At 32.0% G+C, this 18,847-nt stretch overlaps 2 protein-coding genes across 2 annotated transcripts; both read right to left on the reverse strand.

The window, feature by feature from the left end:
• Positions 1-1,543: 1,543 nt before the first annotated feature.
• Positions 1,544-13,322, reverse strand: LOC113516953 (protein 60A). Its single transcript, XM_026901461.3, has 7 exons — positions 12,796-13,322; positions 9,468-9,657; positions 8,827-8,981; positions 7,831-8,031; positions 6,829-6,902; positions 5,232-5,366; positions 1,544-4,504 (listed from the first exon to the last, which is right to left on the reverse strand). Exons 1-7 carry the CDS (start codon positions 13,175-13,177, stop codon positions 4,379-4,381), a joined length of 1,263 nt encoding a protein of 420 aa, XP_026757262.1. The 5' UTR covers positions 13,178-13,322; the 3' UTR covers positions 1,544-4,378.
• Positions 13,323-15,874: 2,552 nt separating this feature from the next.
• Positions 15,875-18,513, reverse strand: LOC113516634 (protein CWC15 homolog). Its single transcript, XM_026901077.2, has 4 exons — positions 18,166-18,513; positions 17,436-17,715; positions 16,673-16,777; positions 15,875-16,372 (listed from the first exon to the last, which is right to left on the reverse strand). Exons 1-4 carry the CDS (start codon positions 18,294-18,296, stop codon positions 16,235-16,237), a joined length of 654 nt encoding a protein of 217 aa, XP_026756878.2. The 5' UTR covers positions 18,297-18,513; the 3' UTR covers positions 15,875-16,234.
• Positions 18,514-18,847: the final 334 nt, after the last annotated feature.

Genomic DNA, 18,847 nt, shown 5'->3' on the forward strand with positions numbered 1-18,847 from the left:
ATACATGAAATACATTAATCATCTCTCGATTTTTTCCAATCACTATAAATATATCATATGCTTATAAATGCAATCTAATTTTATTATAATTTGTTATCTATCTCCTTAAAAAGTACTATTTCATAATAAAAATAATATAGAATATATTTCCGTGTCGGTATCATCCACATACTCATAATTATTTTAATATAGTTATTATATATTGTTTCGATGCAAAAAAAAAAATAAACTTTATTTAAAATTGCCGTTTATTCCTTTTTTATGTACCTAACTTAGAATGGCAAACAAGGTGAAGGCGCCCCTGATGGAAACCTAGAGTCATGAACAATATTATGAAAATCACAGAATACTTTGTGATACCATGATACTTCTCAAGCATAACCATTCCTGAGGATTATAGTGTTATGTCCCTGTACTCTTTAATTTTACAGTCATATCCTACTCTTCCGACTGAAACACAGTTATACAAGCATAACTGCTTTATAGTAAAAACACAATTACACAAGCAGACATCTATTTCATAAGAATTTCCTCTGGTAAATATAACGACTATTTTAGCTGGCGTCTTTTGTACGGCAATTATATTTTGCAAGTCTATCAAACCCAGTTATTAAATGAAATGTATCGACATATAATCTTTTAATAGACCTTCCATGCTAAGAAACACAATATCACGAATAATCATGATTTACTGTCTAATTTTGTAAAACAAAACTAACGGTGGTTCATTTGGTGGAAACTGATATTTGTCACTTTTAGATATAACCAACGCCTTGATATCACAATAAGAATATTCGGTTAGGAATTCGAGAGCTTCATCATCTATTATATGTGTATTCATTATATTATATATATATATATATATATATATATATATATATATATATATATATATATATATATATATATATATATATATATATATTAAGATGGGAAAGTGATTGTGTACTTAGTGCAATATGCCCTATCAAGTCGACCTGCATGGTTTCACTTGGTAACCATCCTCGATAATTTCTAGTGATAAAACACCAATTGACCTGATTTCACCTCATCCTCACCTATCATCGTCTACCACCACCATGTGATCTGCCACCAGTGTATAATGCAGGCAACGAATTATCATTTCATTCCCATCCCACTAAAAATATACTATGGACCTACTGTTTTTATATCATAAAATATATTACCTTTATAAAATAGCTGTATTCGATGTTTTATCGTAAATAATTATAAATGGTAATAATGGTAGTAACTGCGTTATAGACTATTAACATAGCCAATTATTATCTATTAACCCATTTCAAAGATCTACTTACATTCATATCTATCTCTTCTGTCTCCCATTAAGGTAGGAAAAACAATGGAACACTAAATGCTGTGATTCAAACAGACGTCTTTTGCTTCCTACACATTCATTAATTTTTTCATACATGCTCGCCGATTACGGGTACATTTAATTTGGACCTTCTGCAGCATGTCGCCTATTTGGTCGACGTATGTCCGTCATACATATTACAAGACAGGTAAAAAATACAAACAAGACTTTTCCATTTCAAATCATATTATTATTTCAACATTTACTTAAGTGATTTTTCCTTATATTAAAGTTGGCACAAATTACTTATACATATTAAAACTAATAAGACGATAATATTATATTTAATATCTAAACAATCTCTAGTCATATAACATATAGGTAGGTACATAAAATTTGCACAAAAACGCTTGATGTGTTTGCAAAATGCCCAATACAAACCCAATGAAGTAGTACTTAAAAAATATTCCTACAATATCATTAATTTCATTAAAACTGTTATTTATTATAATGCGACCCATTTTTGGTACATACAAATATGGCATTAAGGGGGGAAAGGGATTGTTAGCAATGTAGTTTGACAGCCCCATTGCTAGCAATATTCCTTTTTAGGTCGACCTCCACGTGGTTCCTCCTGGAAACCATCGTGAACAATTCTTGTTGAATTCGTCACGATGGGCTAACTGACCTACGTCATCCTCATCTATTATCCTTCACTGGTGCCCCGCCGGTGTATACCGATAGCGCGGGTGGGGTTACCATTCCATTATCATCCATTAAAAAAAAAATATGGCATTAAAAAGAAATAACGTATAGTTTTATCTTTAGTTAGGATACATAAAAAACTAAGTAGGTACCCCAGGGGGGCCTAAGTACCTCATTTATTTAGTTTGAGTGGTTATATTTCACATAATATTTTTAGTGTGATAGACTAACACACTTGTATTTTTTTTAAACTTACTAATTAAGATGCCAAACAAGTTTATTTGAATACAACATAATGAACAATAATGTAAAATAATATAACCTTGAAGATGTTTAATTTATATTTTGCAAATGCTATGCTATGTAGATGTATGAGGTAATAATTTATATAGATACATTCATACCTCACTATTTGTTAATAAAATCGAGAAAGAAATACAAATAATCTACGTATTTATATATATCTTTTTAATTTTCTAAATAGAATACTTACGTGAAGTTATATGTGTTTTCACAATAATAAATGTAAGGAGAGACATAACTACCCTAAAAAAATAATAAGGTACCTTCCTTATTCATAAAAACGTCAAATCTCTCTCATAAACCTATTTTAGCTATTGAAACATCTGGCCCTTTTCTTTTGCACTATTTTCTCAATTTGAAATAAAGTGACAAAACATTGTTATAATTAAAATAGGTTTGTATTATATTTTAACTCTTATGAATAAAGGGGTGAATATCTAATACATCTTTTTAGATAATGAAAATAATCAGTTGTCGTATTGTAAAAAAATAAAATAAAAAAAGTGTGTAAAACGTACATGTTACGATTTTCAAATAAGTACTTATATTTATAAGAAAACAAATGACTATCATGAAAATATCTATAAGACTCGATAAATTCGTGGTATATTAATACTAATTATTATAATCAAATAAAAACTAGACAATTTTACAGACTACGCACATTATAAATTATAGTACAGCGACAGCTAAAGTACCTAGATGAGGCATTATACCCAACTGTGATCTATGAAGATCAAAATATTAAGTAATCTTTTTTTGTGACTGACTGTAGTTTGTTAATATTATATAATATTTAAGATTTAGCTGCTCAAATTCTACGTTTTACTTTTGTGACAACATAAAAGCATACCTCCTATACAACAAAAATCGTTTATTTAAAATGTATTACCTATATCTCTAAAATAATACTAATATTTAATCAAAATTATAATTCAAGACATTATACATATTAAAGAAAATATTTTTTTCATTAATTTTACACTCTTTTTCTCTAAATTTCGAAATACGAACTATTCTTTATAATCAATCTCAATAGGTAATCATTTCAATAATGACTTATAAAAAATATGTTTTACTAAAATATAAAACCTAAGATTTGTATTTAAAATATTCGAAATACAGTACAGTCACTACCGATGATAAAAATACAAGTTACCTAGTTGTGAGTGAGCTCTCCGTACGTTACGTAGGCGTTACAAAGAATCTCGTGTTAGCAATACAGGATACTGCATTGGAACAATTGTATTATTTACAATGATAGTAATTCCCGGATATGAACAGAATTAAATGTATGAGTAAGAAATAAACAGAGCGGTTATATAAAAAATGCTATCAACAAAAATATTTTCAGGTATATTTAATTATACATGTACATGGTAGAAAATGCTTTTTCCTTTCATTCATACCAGTCATATAATAGAATATATATTTATTTGATATTTATTTAATCTGGATCTGTGGAAATAAATAAAAATCCTAAGAAAGATTTTTTCGTTACCAATACATTTGTAATAATATCCAGATGACGATAAACAAGTACGATAGAAACACTACTAAACCTCATCGTATCTTGACGTGACAGCAAAGAACATCTAACGATTAAATAATGCCCCTAGAAAACATTCGCGTCTAATATAACGTCCATATAATATAACGTTTTACTCACGTTCCTTATATAATTAATTTACGATAAATTAAAACTATAATAAGCATCTTATTGCCAGATCGATCAATTTATTTACTTATAAGACTTACACGTATTATTTATGTGAGTTAATCTTACATTATATATGTAAAAGTAACTCACAGAATTAAGGTGGACATAGAGCAACTATTATAATCTATGTCTATAATATTATAACTAACATTTATGTTATAATATTATAAATATATAAATTTATAGCGTACTACAGCTGCAGCACCTGGGACTAACACAGCAATTGTGGACGGCACTATATTATACTTACACCCTGATTGTCAGTTAGTGACGTCGTAACAATTTCTTATTTGATAAAATACGTAATAAACTATTATTATTACGTCAATATAAATTCAATGGCAACCGCAGCTTTTGACAACCATATTTTTATATTTTCTCAGGATCACGTTGGAATCGTCTGTGTAATACAACACAGATATTGGAGAAAGCTTGATAGGCGCGCAGGATGGTTTTGGTACCTACAAGAATAAAACAATCACAAGATTAAATAATACAATAAAAAATTCGGGATATATTTCATTTTTTGCAGTTCGGCCTCAGGTTTAGAAAAAAAATTTAAGCTATGTAAAGTTTCGTTAGTAAAACATTTTACACAAACATAAGATAGTAGCAATTTTAACGAAATACCGTAATTATTCAAGCAGATAGAGATTATTTTTAAATTTCAGTTTTCATCTATTTAATTAAAAATCATACGAATATCTAAGTATATTTTATTCAGCAAATTTCTGGATACTGAAGTTATCGTAATTTGATTAGATGTTCTTATAAATTTTTAATAATAAACATAGGTCCATATAAATACTTCATAATGATTTTAAATTATTACAATTAATTTAAATTCTTATCCAATTTAATGCAATAGCAATTAACGATTCAATGACACTGATGTCAATTTATTCTTACATATACTTATTTTGAAATAATTAGTATTAATTTGAAATAGTAATAGTATCTATTAGATAATAAATATTCTTAATTATTAATAGTCTTATTTGATTATTTGCCGAGGATCAAAATAGCCTAATGTTACTTTTAGGATTTTGTAAAATCAACTTTAAGTGTTCCCGGATAAAGAATAAAAACAGTAATTTTAAGCAACAAATAAAAACTAAACTATATTAATGTAACCTACCAATGATTAATGTAATCTACATTATTATAAAAATAATTATGTAAAATTACCAGCTGAGGATTAAGAAGATGTACTAATGTTTGTACAATGGCGTGATTGGTTGCGTTTTTATGCGCATTTAATGGGAAGTTGCACTCTCCACTGCAGTAGAATGCACCGTAGCCATCGGGTGCTATAATCCAGTCCTGTATAAAAAAGTTATAATTATATTCTTAACTTTTAATATTTTTTATGTAACTTAGAATGCAATTAAGAATGCAAATTAGAATGTTTAACATACAGGCTTTTAACCGCGACTTCGTTATCATATTCGGGATATATTCATTAACGGGAATATTAAGTAACTTATATCCTTCTCCATCCTAAATACTAAGTAATACGATTAGAATTAATAACATATTTGTAATTTACTATTCGTAATAACACATAATAATGGTGTGTCAGAACTATATTATGTATCCAAGTGTGTAGAGGCTTTACCTACAGAATAACTCAGTTTCAGTTTTTTTTTTTTTTTTTATTTACAAAAGAATATATGCACTGTATAAATAAAGTACAATTTTATTATTTTATATACTTAATCAATATAAGTGTGGAGTGCAAGGGATTACCTGAGATCAGTAGCCCCATTGCTAGCAATATGTTAAGTAAATTCGTCACGAAGAACCAACTGACCTGACTTCATTCTAACCTATCATTCCTCAATAGTACCATGCTAATGGAGGAAAAGGGATTGTTAGCAATGGAGTTCGACATTGCTAGCAATATGCCCTATCAGGTCGACCTCCACGTGGTTCCCCCTGGAAACCATCGTGAACAATTCTTGTTGAATTCGTCACGATGGACTAACTGACCTGCTTCATTCTCATCTATCATCCCTCACTGGTGCCCACCGGTGTATACCAATAGCGCGAGTGGGGTTACCATTCCATTATCACCCATTAAAAAAAAAGTACCATGCTAACATAAATCAATAGCATAGGCGAGTGTGTAATAAAATGAAAATAGAATAACCTTGTCGCAGCCTCGCAAGCAGCCGGACGACGAAGAAGCTGCCCGCTCACAGGGCGACCATAAACTTACTGAAGAAACTATCTCTGGTCGTTTCTCCTTTATTATAAAATGTTACCCCAATACTTAATATTTGCCACAACAAATATAACAAATATAATAGACGCCATGTCAACTGTATCGAATTGCAAGGACATAGTGTTTCTTTGTCGGAACCTTGAACTTATAAAGAAACCTCCGGCTGCGCTACCAGTAAATAGATGAAAAACAGGTAAATAAAAATAAATAAGAATGAAGTCAAGTTATTTGACCTGCCGTGAATAATCGAATTAGAAATTACCTTATTGGGTATGTCGCTGGCAATATGGTTGTTAGACCTATTTATTAACAATTACATCTCCTCTCTCGTTTCGCCTAGACGGAGTTACCATTCCATTTTAATGTATTGAAGCAATGTATGTAATAATAATACAGACTAAATGATCATTTAGTCTAAAATTTATATTTTAATTGAATAATTTTAGATTTTAGTTATATAATTTTATCTTTTCTATTATATTCCACTGTGTTTCCCTCTTTCTTTTTCTTCGAAAATGTAAATGCTTAGATAGATCACCAAAACTTGTGGACACATACCTGCCATTCGAGATCCTTAAAACTGACGTACAGTGTTTGAATTTCACAACTTCTCGTAGTCCAGTGTGATGTATCTGCAAGAAAGATATTTATATTTATTTATTAAACACTTATTTTTAAATTAATACTGCGATACTCTCGCGTTTATTATTATTATGGTACGAGTATATTTTATATTCTTAAATAATTCGTACTAAAAAGAACCCATACCAAATACGTATAAAAATATAACCGAACGACCTAAGAAATTTTGTTCTTGAATATTTATTATATTTTCTCATCCATTGATAACAGGATACAGGCTATGAAACTAGTATAATTAAAACCTTTACCAGAGGGAGACTTTGTAAAAAAGTCGATTGCTTGAGTACCTATGTCCCATTCGTGTTTCTACCGTGAAGCAGTTGTGTTTGCATGGCTGTGTTTCGGTTTGAAGAGTGAGATATGGCGTGCATTTACTGAGTACAGAGGAATAACACCTGAGTCCTCAGGAATGGTAACGCATGGGGGGTATCATGAGCGAAACAGTATACTCTGTTATGTCCATGGTACTGCTCATGTCTGTAGGCGACGGTTACCACTTTCCATCAGGTGGTCCGTCAGCTTGTTTGCCATTCTAAGTTGTATCAAAAAAAATTTTTTTTTGTTAATAAAGTTATAGTAATAAAATATAGTTCTGTTAGAATAAGAGCACAAAATTTTTATATATCTTATTATATTTTACAACGAATTATAATATAGTGCTCTCTTTAAAGCATATGATCAACCTTACACGTATATCTGTGGATTAACTATATCTATATACAAAAGTTATACAAAAAACTGCGTGTACAATAATAAAATAATAAGCATTCTGAGTGCTAATGGATCTAAGACGAGAATTTTTCTAATAGCAATCAACCTCCAACCTTAGAAAACTTTTATAGAACTAGTTAAGTACCAGACCAGTAAGACCAGAGTAGTAAAGTGTTAAAGGGAAGTTAAGATATAAATGGAACAAACCTGTTAACGGGTTTCTTGAATGATTTTCAGAGTATCCATGTGTGCGCCAGCGTTTCGCTTCACGTTTTCGTCGAGCACTAGGATCAGCATTCCCTAGTTTTGGGCCACTCTTAAAGAACGCCACTAAAAATGGTTGCTTTCCTTCTACAATCATACCACGAGGTTCCTCTAAGCCAATTTCTTCTGGTTTTACATGGCGTTCTGGAAAATAACAAGATGATACTCATATACTTTTCTTGTCAAGTGTACGAGTAGGTAGGTGACTGATAAGTATAATGAGTAAAAATGAATTCCTAGCCTACAACTGACACAATATACGATATTCTGTTTATAACTCTGCCAATATCACAAATGTGAATGAACCAAGAGCCAATGACTTGTGTTTACACAATATTTATACATATCATAATTCATCTAATAAATGCAAGTCTGTTTTGGAGAGTAGCTTTTTCCTTTATCAATATGGATTAATACCATATAGCAATTCCCTAGAAAATAGTGAAGGTACCAGATGTAATATCATTATCATCATCATCTTCCTACTCTTATCCCAATTATTATTTTGAGGTCGGCGTAATATGTTTTCCTCTTCCATTCTTCTCTATTCCCAGTCATTTCCGCATTCACTCCCATTCTGGCCATATCGTCTTTCACACAATCCATCCGTCTTTTTATGTCTTCCTCTGCCCTTATAGCCATCTACATTCCTTCTTAATACCTTTTTTAAAATATGCCCCTCATTCCTGCGCATCACGTGCCCATACCAGGATAGACGGTTATTTCTTAACTTTTCTATCACTGGTACCAGATGTAATAATCATTTGGAAATTATTGAGTATTATTGGTCAAGCTCTTACTTTGTAGCGAAAGATGCAATGGACGATGGATGAATTAAAATAATGAAATGGTGGTAATAACATCATTATCATAATATACCTATAGTGGCCATACAAATAAAACTGTCACTACTTTTCTCAATAAATACAACTATAATACCTGGTTGCGAATGTGGATGTAATGTGATAAAGAACCCTCGATTATCAGCCGGCGAGGTGAGCCAAGCGGCTAGTGCACTGGTCACATTCACCTCCAACCAACCCTCAGAACCTGCACTCGTATTCACAGCAGCCACTTCCTCCAACTGTAGCTTCCTACAACATTTATTATACGTAGATATATTTAAATATTATAACAAATTCCATGTTTAGACTCAATAGATATTAAATAAAATAATAAAGAAATTTTTGTCGTTTTTGTCTAATGAACATATTTGTAAGTCGTTTGTATAAAAACACTTTATTTATAGACTAATGTAGTAGTTAATTATTTACTTCGTAAGATTTCTCATCAACAATATTCATGCAATGATATGTACGGCAAGAACAGGTATTTAAACCAAAATCTGTGTTATATATCTACTAAGGATTATGATATCTGGAAACAAATTTAAACGTCTAGACTGCCGATTTATACTGATATTATCTTAACACAGTTTGTAAAAAAATAGCTAAGAATATGATTATGTAAACAAATATATTAAAATATAATGTCACTTCTTTTCTACAATAAAGTCTAAAACTACTTTTTTAATCTTGGGATGGGTCAGCACTAGAGTTTGACCAAATATGTATAATTACCCCATGCTGTCAACATTGAGAACACGATGCACTACCACTTTATATAAACTGGTAGGGTCTTCTGTATGCGTTGAAGCTTGGTGCAACCGAAGTTCAGCCGTTAGAAGAGAAGTCGGATCACCAGGACCACCAGCGACTTCAAACCACACATGCCTCCCATGCCCCTGACGCAATGCCCCTAAGTGATGTTCTGGAATAGAAATGCAACGAGAATTATTTTATGTTTATCGTTAAGGTTATTAGAGTTCCGATCCCTTTTACTTGGAGTTAATATGATAAAGAAATTTGAAACAAAATTCTCCTCAGTACACTGTAAATGTATATCATTCTGAATTATCTCCCATTGCCGTATATGATTAAGAAAATTTTAAAATTGACGATGTTAGAACCTGCACCTTTTACATCATGTCGGGACCAATGCGCTTACCACATTTATGCACTTTTTTATTATCCAATATTTTTAAATAAATAACCATCAATAGTCAGATAAATAGTTAGTCAAGTGAAATTCAAAGTAAGAAACCTAATGCTAATACCTCTTTCTGCTACAGCTTCACAAATCCTTATTTATAATTTACTTAAATGGTGAAAACTAGAAACCTATAACCAGGGTTCCTTATTTTTATATTATCTCGTACGTCGTCCTCTTTCATAATTTATTTCATAGATACATAAATACTTACTATTAGATGTACTAAGGACGATAAGCTTTCACTAATATTTCAATTTATATAATATCCACCGAGAAACTAGATAAAAGACCTCCTAATTGATATATATTCAACCAAAAATACTCCTTCATATTGATGACCCATCTACTGTCACGCTACCTAATAGCGTCACGGAGCAGGTGGCAAGTAGTTCGACAAGTGTAACTTGACTCTGCACAGCGAGGTAGGTATTTAATATAATTTATTAAATATAATAATATTTGACATTGGTTATTGATTTATTTGACTACAACTTTTAAACTACTAAAATAATAATTCCTACAAATTTTTAACATTATGTAATAAAACGATAACAATTGTATACTGTAATATATGTACATATGTTATGTATCATATATAGTACTACATTGCAGTAGTAATGGAAACGCTTGTATAGCAGAACATGGAGACACTATTTAACTAATATTATATCTTAATTTGACCTATGATTCTCAATAAAGACATTTATATTTGTAAAAAACTAGAGCCACACTTCTGGCAATATATACGTAAATACCAATCAACCTCCATGCAGTTCCATTCATCTATAACGTAATGGTTAATTCTTGATAAATTTGTCTCGATGAGCTAACTCATTTGTCATCCCTTAGTGATGATCTGCCAACATATTTTATACCAAATGCGTATAGTGCAGCCAGAATTATCATTCCATTATTATCCATTTAAAAAACCTAACACTTACAAAACACTAAACGTCACAATGCTGTACCTACCTACTGTAAGTTTATCTATTTCAATTGTCTCATCGTCTTAGACATAATATTACACTCTATTCCCGTTACTGCCTTCGTCCAGTTAAACGGATATTCACTTATCATTAATTACAACAATGATTTTTTTTACCCTACTCCAGTCGGCCCGGCGGCGCCGCTACTCAATCTTTATGGTATGCGATGTGACTCATCACCTACCTATCTACCTGCGGACTCCACAAATGGGCGATTTATTATATGGGCAATTTGTAAATGTCTCTATGCTTACCTACATCTAAGAATGTATTTTAGTTTGATAAAATACTCATACCGTAGCTTTCAGTCATAATCCTTCCGTTTTATAATAATTATTATAGAGACCCATGTCCTAAAAGCAGAAACAGAATACAGAATACTAGCCGATACTATTACAACTCTATATTACTGAATTCAAAAACAATTTACCTATTACAAACTACCATTTACTATTGTTATTATCGAAATATCTTGCTATGAATCATTCTCTATATGGAAATTACTTCAACGTACCTATTCAAAGCTCATTAATAAATATAAACCAACTTCGCCAAATTACATTCGCGTCGACCAGTACTACTCCTATATTCCTGCTAAATCGAAATCAGAATAATGTATATCTATTTCTACTTTACAGAATACGTCTTCAACTAAAAAAATATACCAATCCCACACAGGGCAGTATGTTGCCATTGCATTTTCAGTTTAATCCGACCAATGTTCTCCAACCATAATTTCTTTTCTCAATTTATTCTTAAATCAATTTATTTTTTCTCTGCAATATTTTAATCAAAATTTATCATAAAATAATATTAACATTGAACCTAAACTTCTCTCACGCTTAACATTTAATTACATAAGAGGATAATTTCCGACAGTTCATGTGTTTAGTTTAAACAATAGTTCAACTCACATCTCTCACCTACCGGAATGATAATTGCCTGTATTCTTTCCATGGTGTGGATCCACACTCAGCCTGGATATTTGAGAGGTGTGGGTTCGAATCCAATCACATAATGCTGTTGGAAGTTAGTTTTTCAATCTATTTTTTTTTTATATTTAGTAATTTTCTTTAAAATAATAATTATTTCAATAAATATTATTATACATGCACTATCTTTTATAATAGAAGCGTTTTATGATCCTCATTGTAGTAGATCATCGTCATCATATCAGCCATTACTGTCCACTGCTGAGCCAATAAAAGGAGGCCTATCCTCCTATTGCGAGGTTTAAGTACTTGCCACATTTGGCAGATAAGTTGGCAACCACAGTTACGCTTTTATGATGTTTTAAAAGGAATACTGCTGCCCATTCCTCGACCATTAAGTTCCCTTAGTTGACTCTATGTATCTCTATGCCAGGACCACACAGCGAATTGTATTAAATACTTACATTTACATAAATATAAAAAGCTAAGTAACTATCATATCAATGTATCAATGAATAATGAAATAAAATCGTCACTTTAAAAACATGCATTGTAAGTTCATTACAATATATAGGTACCTAGCACCCACTAACGTATAAACAATAAATCAGTGTTTTATTATTTTGTTTTGTTACTTAATACATTTGTTAACTTGTAAACATTATCCTCAATAATAAATGCTACCTAAGTATTATTACAATATAAGATTATTTTAGTTATTTTATGAATCATTACAAATTTACCTAATAAAACATACGGCAAATAAATCTGAGCATAGATACCTATGTAGCTACTTTACTGGCATTAAACAGTGAAATTGCGCAGAAGCAGCATACCTAGTTAACTCTTTGGTGATAATATCATGATAATTAACGTGACAAATCTACATATAACTTTACATGCCAGGACATGTGCTCATACACAACTATTTTACTTACTTTTGCTTTGGAAAGTCATTATAAGATCGCTCTCGTCAATCGCATGCTGTTCATCGCCACTAAGCGCCATTTCAGAACTACGTGTCGGACGAGCCTGCTCATGTTCCTCTGCTAATTGCTTGTACACATCTAATAAAAAACTGGGAGCTGAACGATCCAGCGGCTGCGAACGAGGACCCCGAGGCCGCTCACCAAGCCCCAAAAGCTCGAGTATTTCATGTTCGACCACCAAACGTTCATGACGCGTCATCGAATGATGTATCACAGTTTGATCGACACCATTATCAATGTACAATCCCGAAAGAGATGCCTCACATAACACGGTAAACAATGCGACTATAGCGAAGCACACGCATCGCCGCGCTGCGGTCGGACTAGCCATGTTCGCTGTCAGAGCGCCCACACAACTGGCGAGTTCAGACGCGGAGGCGCGCGACGGGATCAGCCTCTGAACCTGCCCACTCAAGGTGGGCCGCCGCCGCCGCCGCCGCCAACACCGTACTTACCACATTCCCCTCTCTCGCCTTACATCTATAATAAAGTAAACATTCAGTCAGAGCCGCAAACGCACACGCTATTGACAGACTGCAGAGTACAGTGCAAATACACTATAGTGGCCAATGCAATGATATAATAATGTAGCTACTTGCAAAAAAGAGACTATCTACATGTTTGTTGCAATTACAACCATTATCATTTGTCGCGCCCTCGTTTATTAATGGACAAAACTATTTATATTAGTGTAGGTATTTAGTTGTGTAGTTATTTCCGTCATTTCGCATAATGAAATATGTACCTACTATCTAATAATTATAATTATTTCCTTTACATACCTACTATCATAAACTTGTTACGTATTTCCATTAGAGTACATTTTATAAATGGCAATTTCATAATGGTAATTATACAGTTGCTAATTATAAAATTAAAATGAACTTTAAATGAAATAATTAGACAATAAATATAAAATACCCCTATGTTATTTAATGTATTTATACACAAATACATATAATAAATATAGGTATATACCGTAAAAGATTAATCTACCAATACGACTAAATGATCATACTTATTTACATTTATGTCACGCGCATAACAGTTACCTATTCTTCGTCTACGACATCCATAATAATACAAAATAAAACTTATTCTATAAAAACATCTGCATGTATACTTTTGTCCCACTCATGTTTCTGCCGCGAAACAATTGCGCTTACATGGTTGTTTCGATACGGTTTATAGACTACAGAAACATAACACTATTATCCTAGGGCGAAAAGGATTATGAGTAACGGGAAGATTAGTCCCCATTGCTATCAATATACTCTATCAGTTCGACATCCCCGAGATTTCTCCTGGAAACCATCGTGACTAATTTATCGTTGATTCGTCACAATAAACTAATTGACCTGCCTTTTCATCCTCACTAATCATCCCTCACTGGTGCCCCGCCGGTATATACCGATAGCGCAGATGGGTTTTATCATTCCATTATCATCTATTAAAAAAATACCATAATCCCGGATAGGAGGAAAGGATTGTTAGTAATGCAAACTATAAATCCCATTGCTAGCAATATACCCAACCAGGTTGACCTTCACGTAGTCTCCCCTGAAAAACGCTTTGTGGAGAACCACTACTTGTCCAGATGGTCGGGACGGAACTTTAGTTTGTGAATATCTATCTTATGATATCCTAAATCTATCTTAGCCTTCTTCAAATTACCGCAAAACTGGAAATCCCTAAATATATCAGCACCAAGGATTTCCAGACTCGTCTTAATTTTCAAATTGAGGAGATACACCAAATGTCTTTCCTGCGGTGAATACCCAGACTTGAGTCTTGGGGGTCAATTTGACAAGATTATTTTTGCCCCAGATAGAAACTTGATCGTGTGAACTTCCCATTTCACAAATTTATTCTGACACAAATCGATATGTGCCCGCAGGATGTCTGCACGATCGGTACCTATATGATACCCTGTACTATCGCTGAGCGTCACTCGCCGACATCATTTTTTATGCAATTTACAATGGCAAACAAGCTGCCGGTCCACTTGATGGAAAATGGTAACCGTCGCCTATGACATATGTCGCCTAGACGTAAGCAGTACCATGGACATAACAGAGTACTGTTTCGCTCATGATATCCCCCATGCGTTGACATTCCTGAGGACTAAGATTTTTTTATGAGTGATAATGGAATGGTAACCCCACCCGCGCTATCGGTATACACCTGCGATGCACAAGTGAAGGATGAAGCAGGTCAGTTAGCCCATCGTAACGAATTCAACAAGAATTGTTCACGATGGTTTTCAGGGGGAACCACGTGGAGGTCGACCTAATAGGGCACATTGCTAGCAATGGAGCCGTCACATTCCATTGCCGAGCTGCTCTGGCGCCCTTGGGCGTACGCCGCAGTCCATCGATAAGAGTCGACACTTCATCGCTCCCCTCTCGCGGGCTTAAAGTACCATCTGAACTAACCCATGCACACGCACCCCGTGAAGCTGTAAAGGGCATCTGCAGCCAACAGCAAGTTCAAATCGAGAAAAAAACATCCTTACGGAACACCACTGTGATTTAAATCTTCTAAATTATAATGTTTACTTTTTTGTTGCACATATCAATTATAACAAAAACCTTCATATTGTAATCGTTATATTTTCTGTAGCAGATAAGCATTGTAACTGTCCATATATCTTCCAAGTAACACCTTCAGAAATTTGTAAAGATATCGTCATAGTCGTAGAATACTGACGGATCTGATAAAGATCCGTCAGTATTCTACGACTATGACAATATAATAATAATGTAATTTCCTAACGCTTATTGTATTTGTATGTCTATTTAAAGCTTTTTGTTTACAACATTTCACTGATAAATGAATTCATTAATGAAATAATTTTTGTGGGCACACTTCCTTTAGGTATCTTGTCAGTGTGTCCACAAATGTACTTAAGCCATGGGCTGATAAAATAAAAATACAAGGTGTCACTACTCACCCACAGGATATCGTACGAAAACAAAGCACAATACAACAGTACATGAAAAGGGATTTGAAATAAAACTCTATAGCATGCCTTCTGGTCAGCATGGTATTATTCTTCTAGTATACAGACTTGTAATCAATATTATTCATAATAATGTAGCTTATTATGATAATTCATGTTTTATAGAGCGATATTATTATATTTGTACTACATTAAATAGGTAAAAAAATTATTTACTTTAGTATAAAAAAAATCCTTAAATTTCTTATAAAGTTGTCCACTTTTAACACTTCAATTATAAACATATATATACTTTATAAAATATTTATTACTTATATATTGAATATGATGACTAAAGTATAAAAGAAAACTTATGTCATAATATTATGCAATTTAATCTTGCATAACATCCTTGTTACTTTAATTGATCACTTAATTACTTTGTTATTATTTTACATATTTCTCCATAAACTTTTTATGAAATTCAGATCTCAGTGAATCATTTATAAAGGTATTTAGTTTCTTCTCAGGTTCTGATTGTGCACAGTTTTTAAAGACCACATCGTCATCCCATCGCCTTTTAACCTGCAAAAAGAATATTAAAGTATATTTATAGATTAATTGTAATCTTAATATTTATATAATAAACAACACCTTTTAATTTTTTAAAAAAAATTAAAATAAGTGTGATAAAAAGACAAGAATAAAACTCCAGTTATAAAATGTGAAAAAAAGGATGTTTCAAGCTCCTGAAATGCAGAAGGCATTACAATAAATATTAAACATGTATTATATTTTTTATTTTAGTACATTAGATATTTTAATTAGCAATTATAATATCATTTAATGAGAACCCTGGTAAAAGAATTATAAAAAAAAAAATACCTTTAAATCATTTTTTTGTCCTGATGCCGAATAATTTAATAATGGATTTCCAGATAAGATATTCTCCATACGTATTCGTTCTTCTTCTTGTTTTTTCTCTGCATCCTAAAAAATAAAAAAACCACTTCATAATTAACTAGAAAAAAGATACCCATTATTGTTTTTTATTCCTATTTCTTACAAGACTTCTATTTGCTTTGTGATCATGAATGGTAACTGACTGGTAACCCCACCTGTGTTATTGGTATATGCTGGCAGAGCACCAGTGAAAGATGATAGGTGAGGATGAAGCAGGTCAATTGGCCTATCGATGAATCTACAAAAAATTAACCACAATGGTTTCCAGAGGGAACCATGTGGAGATTGACCTATTAGAGTATATTGCTAGCAATAGGGCTATTAGACCTCATTACTAACAATCCCTTTCTCTCTGACAGCCTTAGGGAGTGTGTATGTATGTTTTTAAATCAGTTTATTAAGCATCTTTACATTTAGATAAAACATTTGACAATGCAACTACCAGGTAAACTCCAGATTAGATTCATGCTTCCATTCAATCACCTAAAATTTGCTATTTTTTATATGTGTATGAACATGATACAAAATTAAATTATGAAGTCATTTAATTGTCCATATTGTATAATTGAAAAGGCTTCCTTACAAAATAGTATTGATTTTGTTCAAAACAAATTAATTTATTCAATATTTTTTTTGCATAAAATAACTACTAAAACATAAATAATAAATAGATGATATCTATTACCTTCTTAGCTTGTTCAATGGCTCGTTCTTTTTTAATTTTGTTTAATTCTGCTAATAATGCTGCAGTGTCATCATCAGAGTCATCAGAATCAGAAGAATCTCCTTCCAGTGGATCATCAGCATCTAAACTTGCTGCAGGAACTTGGTCTATCTTAGTTCTTTTTACAGGAGGCTCGTTCTGTCTTCTTACACTTGGGCCCTTACCTTCTTTTTCTCTGTCATCTAACTCCTTACGAAAATCCCGTGAACGTAATTCTTCTGTTGTACCTTGACCTTGCTCTCTAAAATTTAATGAAACACAGTATTTATTTGACATATACACATACTATATATCAGACAATATCAAATTTTTAATATCAATCACTGCAGTTAACCATTAATTTCCATTTCCACATACAAAATTAAATGGACATTGGATACCCTTAGGGATGGTTTTAAACTAGAATTCTATGAATTCAAAATAATATAATAAACAAAAGGGAAAAATAAATAACCATTGTGATATACCTTACATGTGTTCCAGCATGTAATCTAAATTTGACAATAATTGGTAGAACAGCCCTAAAATTATAAGAAATTAACAAACAAAATTACGTTTATACCACTAAGCAATAGTGGATTAAGGAACACCAGTTAGGCGAAGTTAAGGATATGTGTAAAATATTGTATGTTATAGGTTGTTAATTAGGAAAATACAAACGTATCTAAAGTAAATCCAATTGCTCACCCACCGATATTTTAATTTTGTATGGCCAGGAAGATCTCTGCTAGAATACTGACGAGATATGGCACTCAAATCTTTTTCACCACGGCCTTGGCCCCCTCTAGCTGGATCAAACGTAGGTCTAGCTGCTGTGGTCATCTCGTACTTTAAGTAATTGAGATAATACTTGACAAATAATCAACGGGATTAGGTACAAATTTCAATAATAAAACAATTATAATTACTGAACGAATGAGTCAAATTAAAAGTTTACTTCTTGAATTCAACAAAAATGTAAACAGAAAAGAACAATAGGTAATTCTAAAATAACTATGTGTTACAGATTAAAGAGACTATAAATCCGTGACATTTAGAATATCGTTCTTGGAATGACGTTTCTCTTTGAAAATATGTTACCACACAGATTAAAAAAAATCATCCATGATAATTACATTTATGGCGCTATTCCAAAAACAGCGCTCCACTTATAATTTTTTTTTTAATATTAAAATAATTAATATGTGTTTTGATTCAGTATGATATAATACAAGGCATAATCGACATTTATAGCTGAATTTTCAATAAATTTATATTTATATAAATCTCAAAGTAAGCAAAAATTATAATTAATATAGTTAAGTATAATTAAAGTTTTCATGTATTATGTAATTAATGTTTCGTTTCTATAGTTACGGAGCTAATTTCTGTAT

The sequence above is a fragment of the Galleria mellonella genome, unplaced genomic scaffold (genome assembly GCF_026898425.1).
Source record: "Galleria mellonella isolate WM207_F2 unplaced genomic scaffold, CSIRO_AGI_GalMel_v1 utg72, whole genome shotgun sequence".
NCBI lineage: Eukaryota > Metazoa > Arthropoda > Insecta > Lepidoptera > Pyralidae > Galleria > Galleria mellonella.

Excerpts from the sequence above, each read along its gene's own strand:
- LOC113516634 (XM_026901077.2), bottom strand. The coding sequence starts at position 18,296 with ATGACCACAGCAGCTAGACCTACGTTTGATCCAGCTAGAGGGGGCCAA. Across the intron at positions 17,716-18,165 it reads CATACAAAATTAAAATATCG|AGAGCAAGGTCAAGGTACAA; the intron begins GTGGGTGAGCAA and ends ATTAAATTTTAG. Across the intron at positions 16,778-17,435 it reads CCATTGAACAAGCTAAGAAG|GATGCAGAGAAAAAACAAGA; the intron begins GTAATAGATATC and ends TTTATTTTTTAG.
- LOC113516953 (XM_026901461.3), bottom strand. The coding sequence starts at position 13,177 with ATGGCTAGTCCGACCGCAGCGCGGCGATGCGTGTGCTTCGCTATAGTC. Across the intron at positions 8,982-9,467 it reads CTCAATGTTGACAGCATGGG|GAAGCTACAGTTGGAGGAAG; the intron begins GTAATTATACAT and ends TAAATGTTGTAG. Across the intron at positions 5,367-6,828 it reads TTAAGGATCTCGAATGGCAG|GACTGGATTATAGCACCCGA; the intron begins GTATGTGTCCAC and ends TTTTTTATACAG.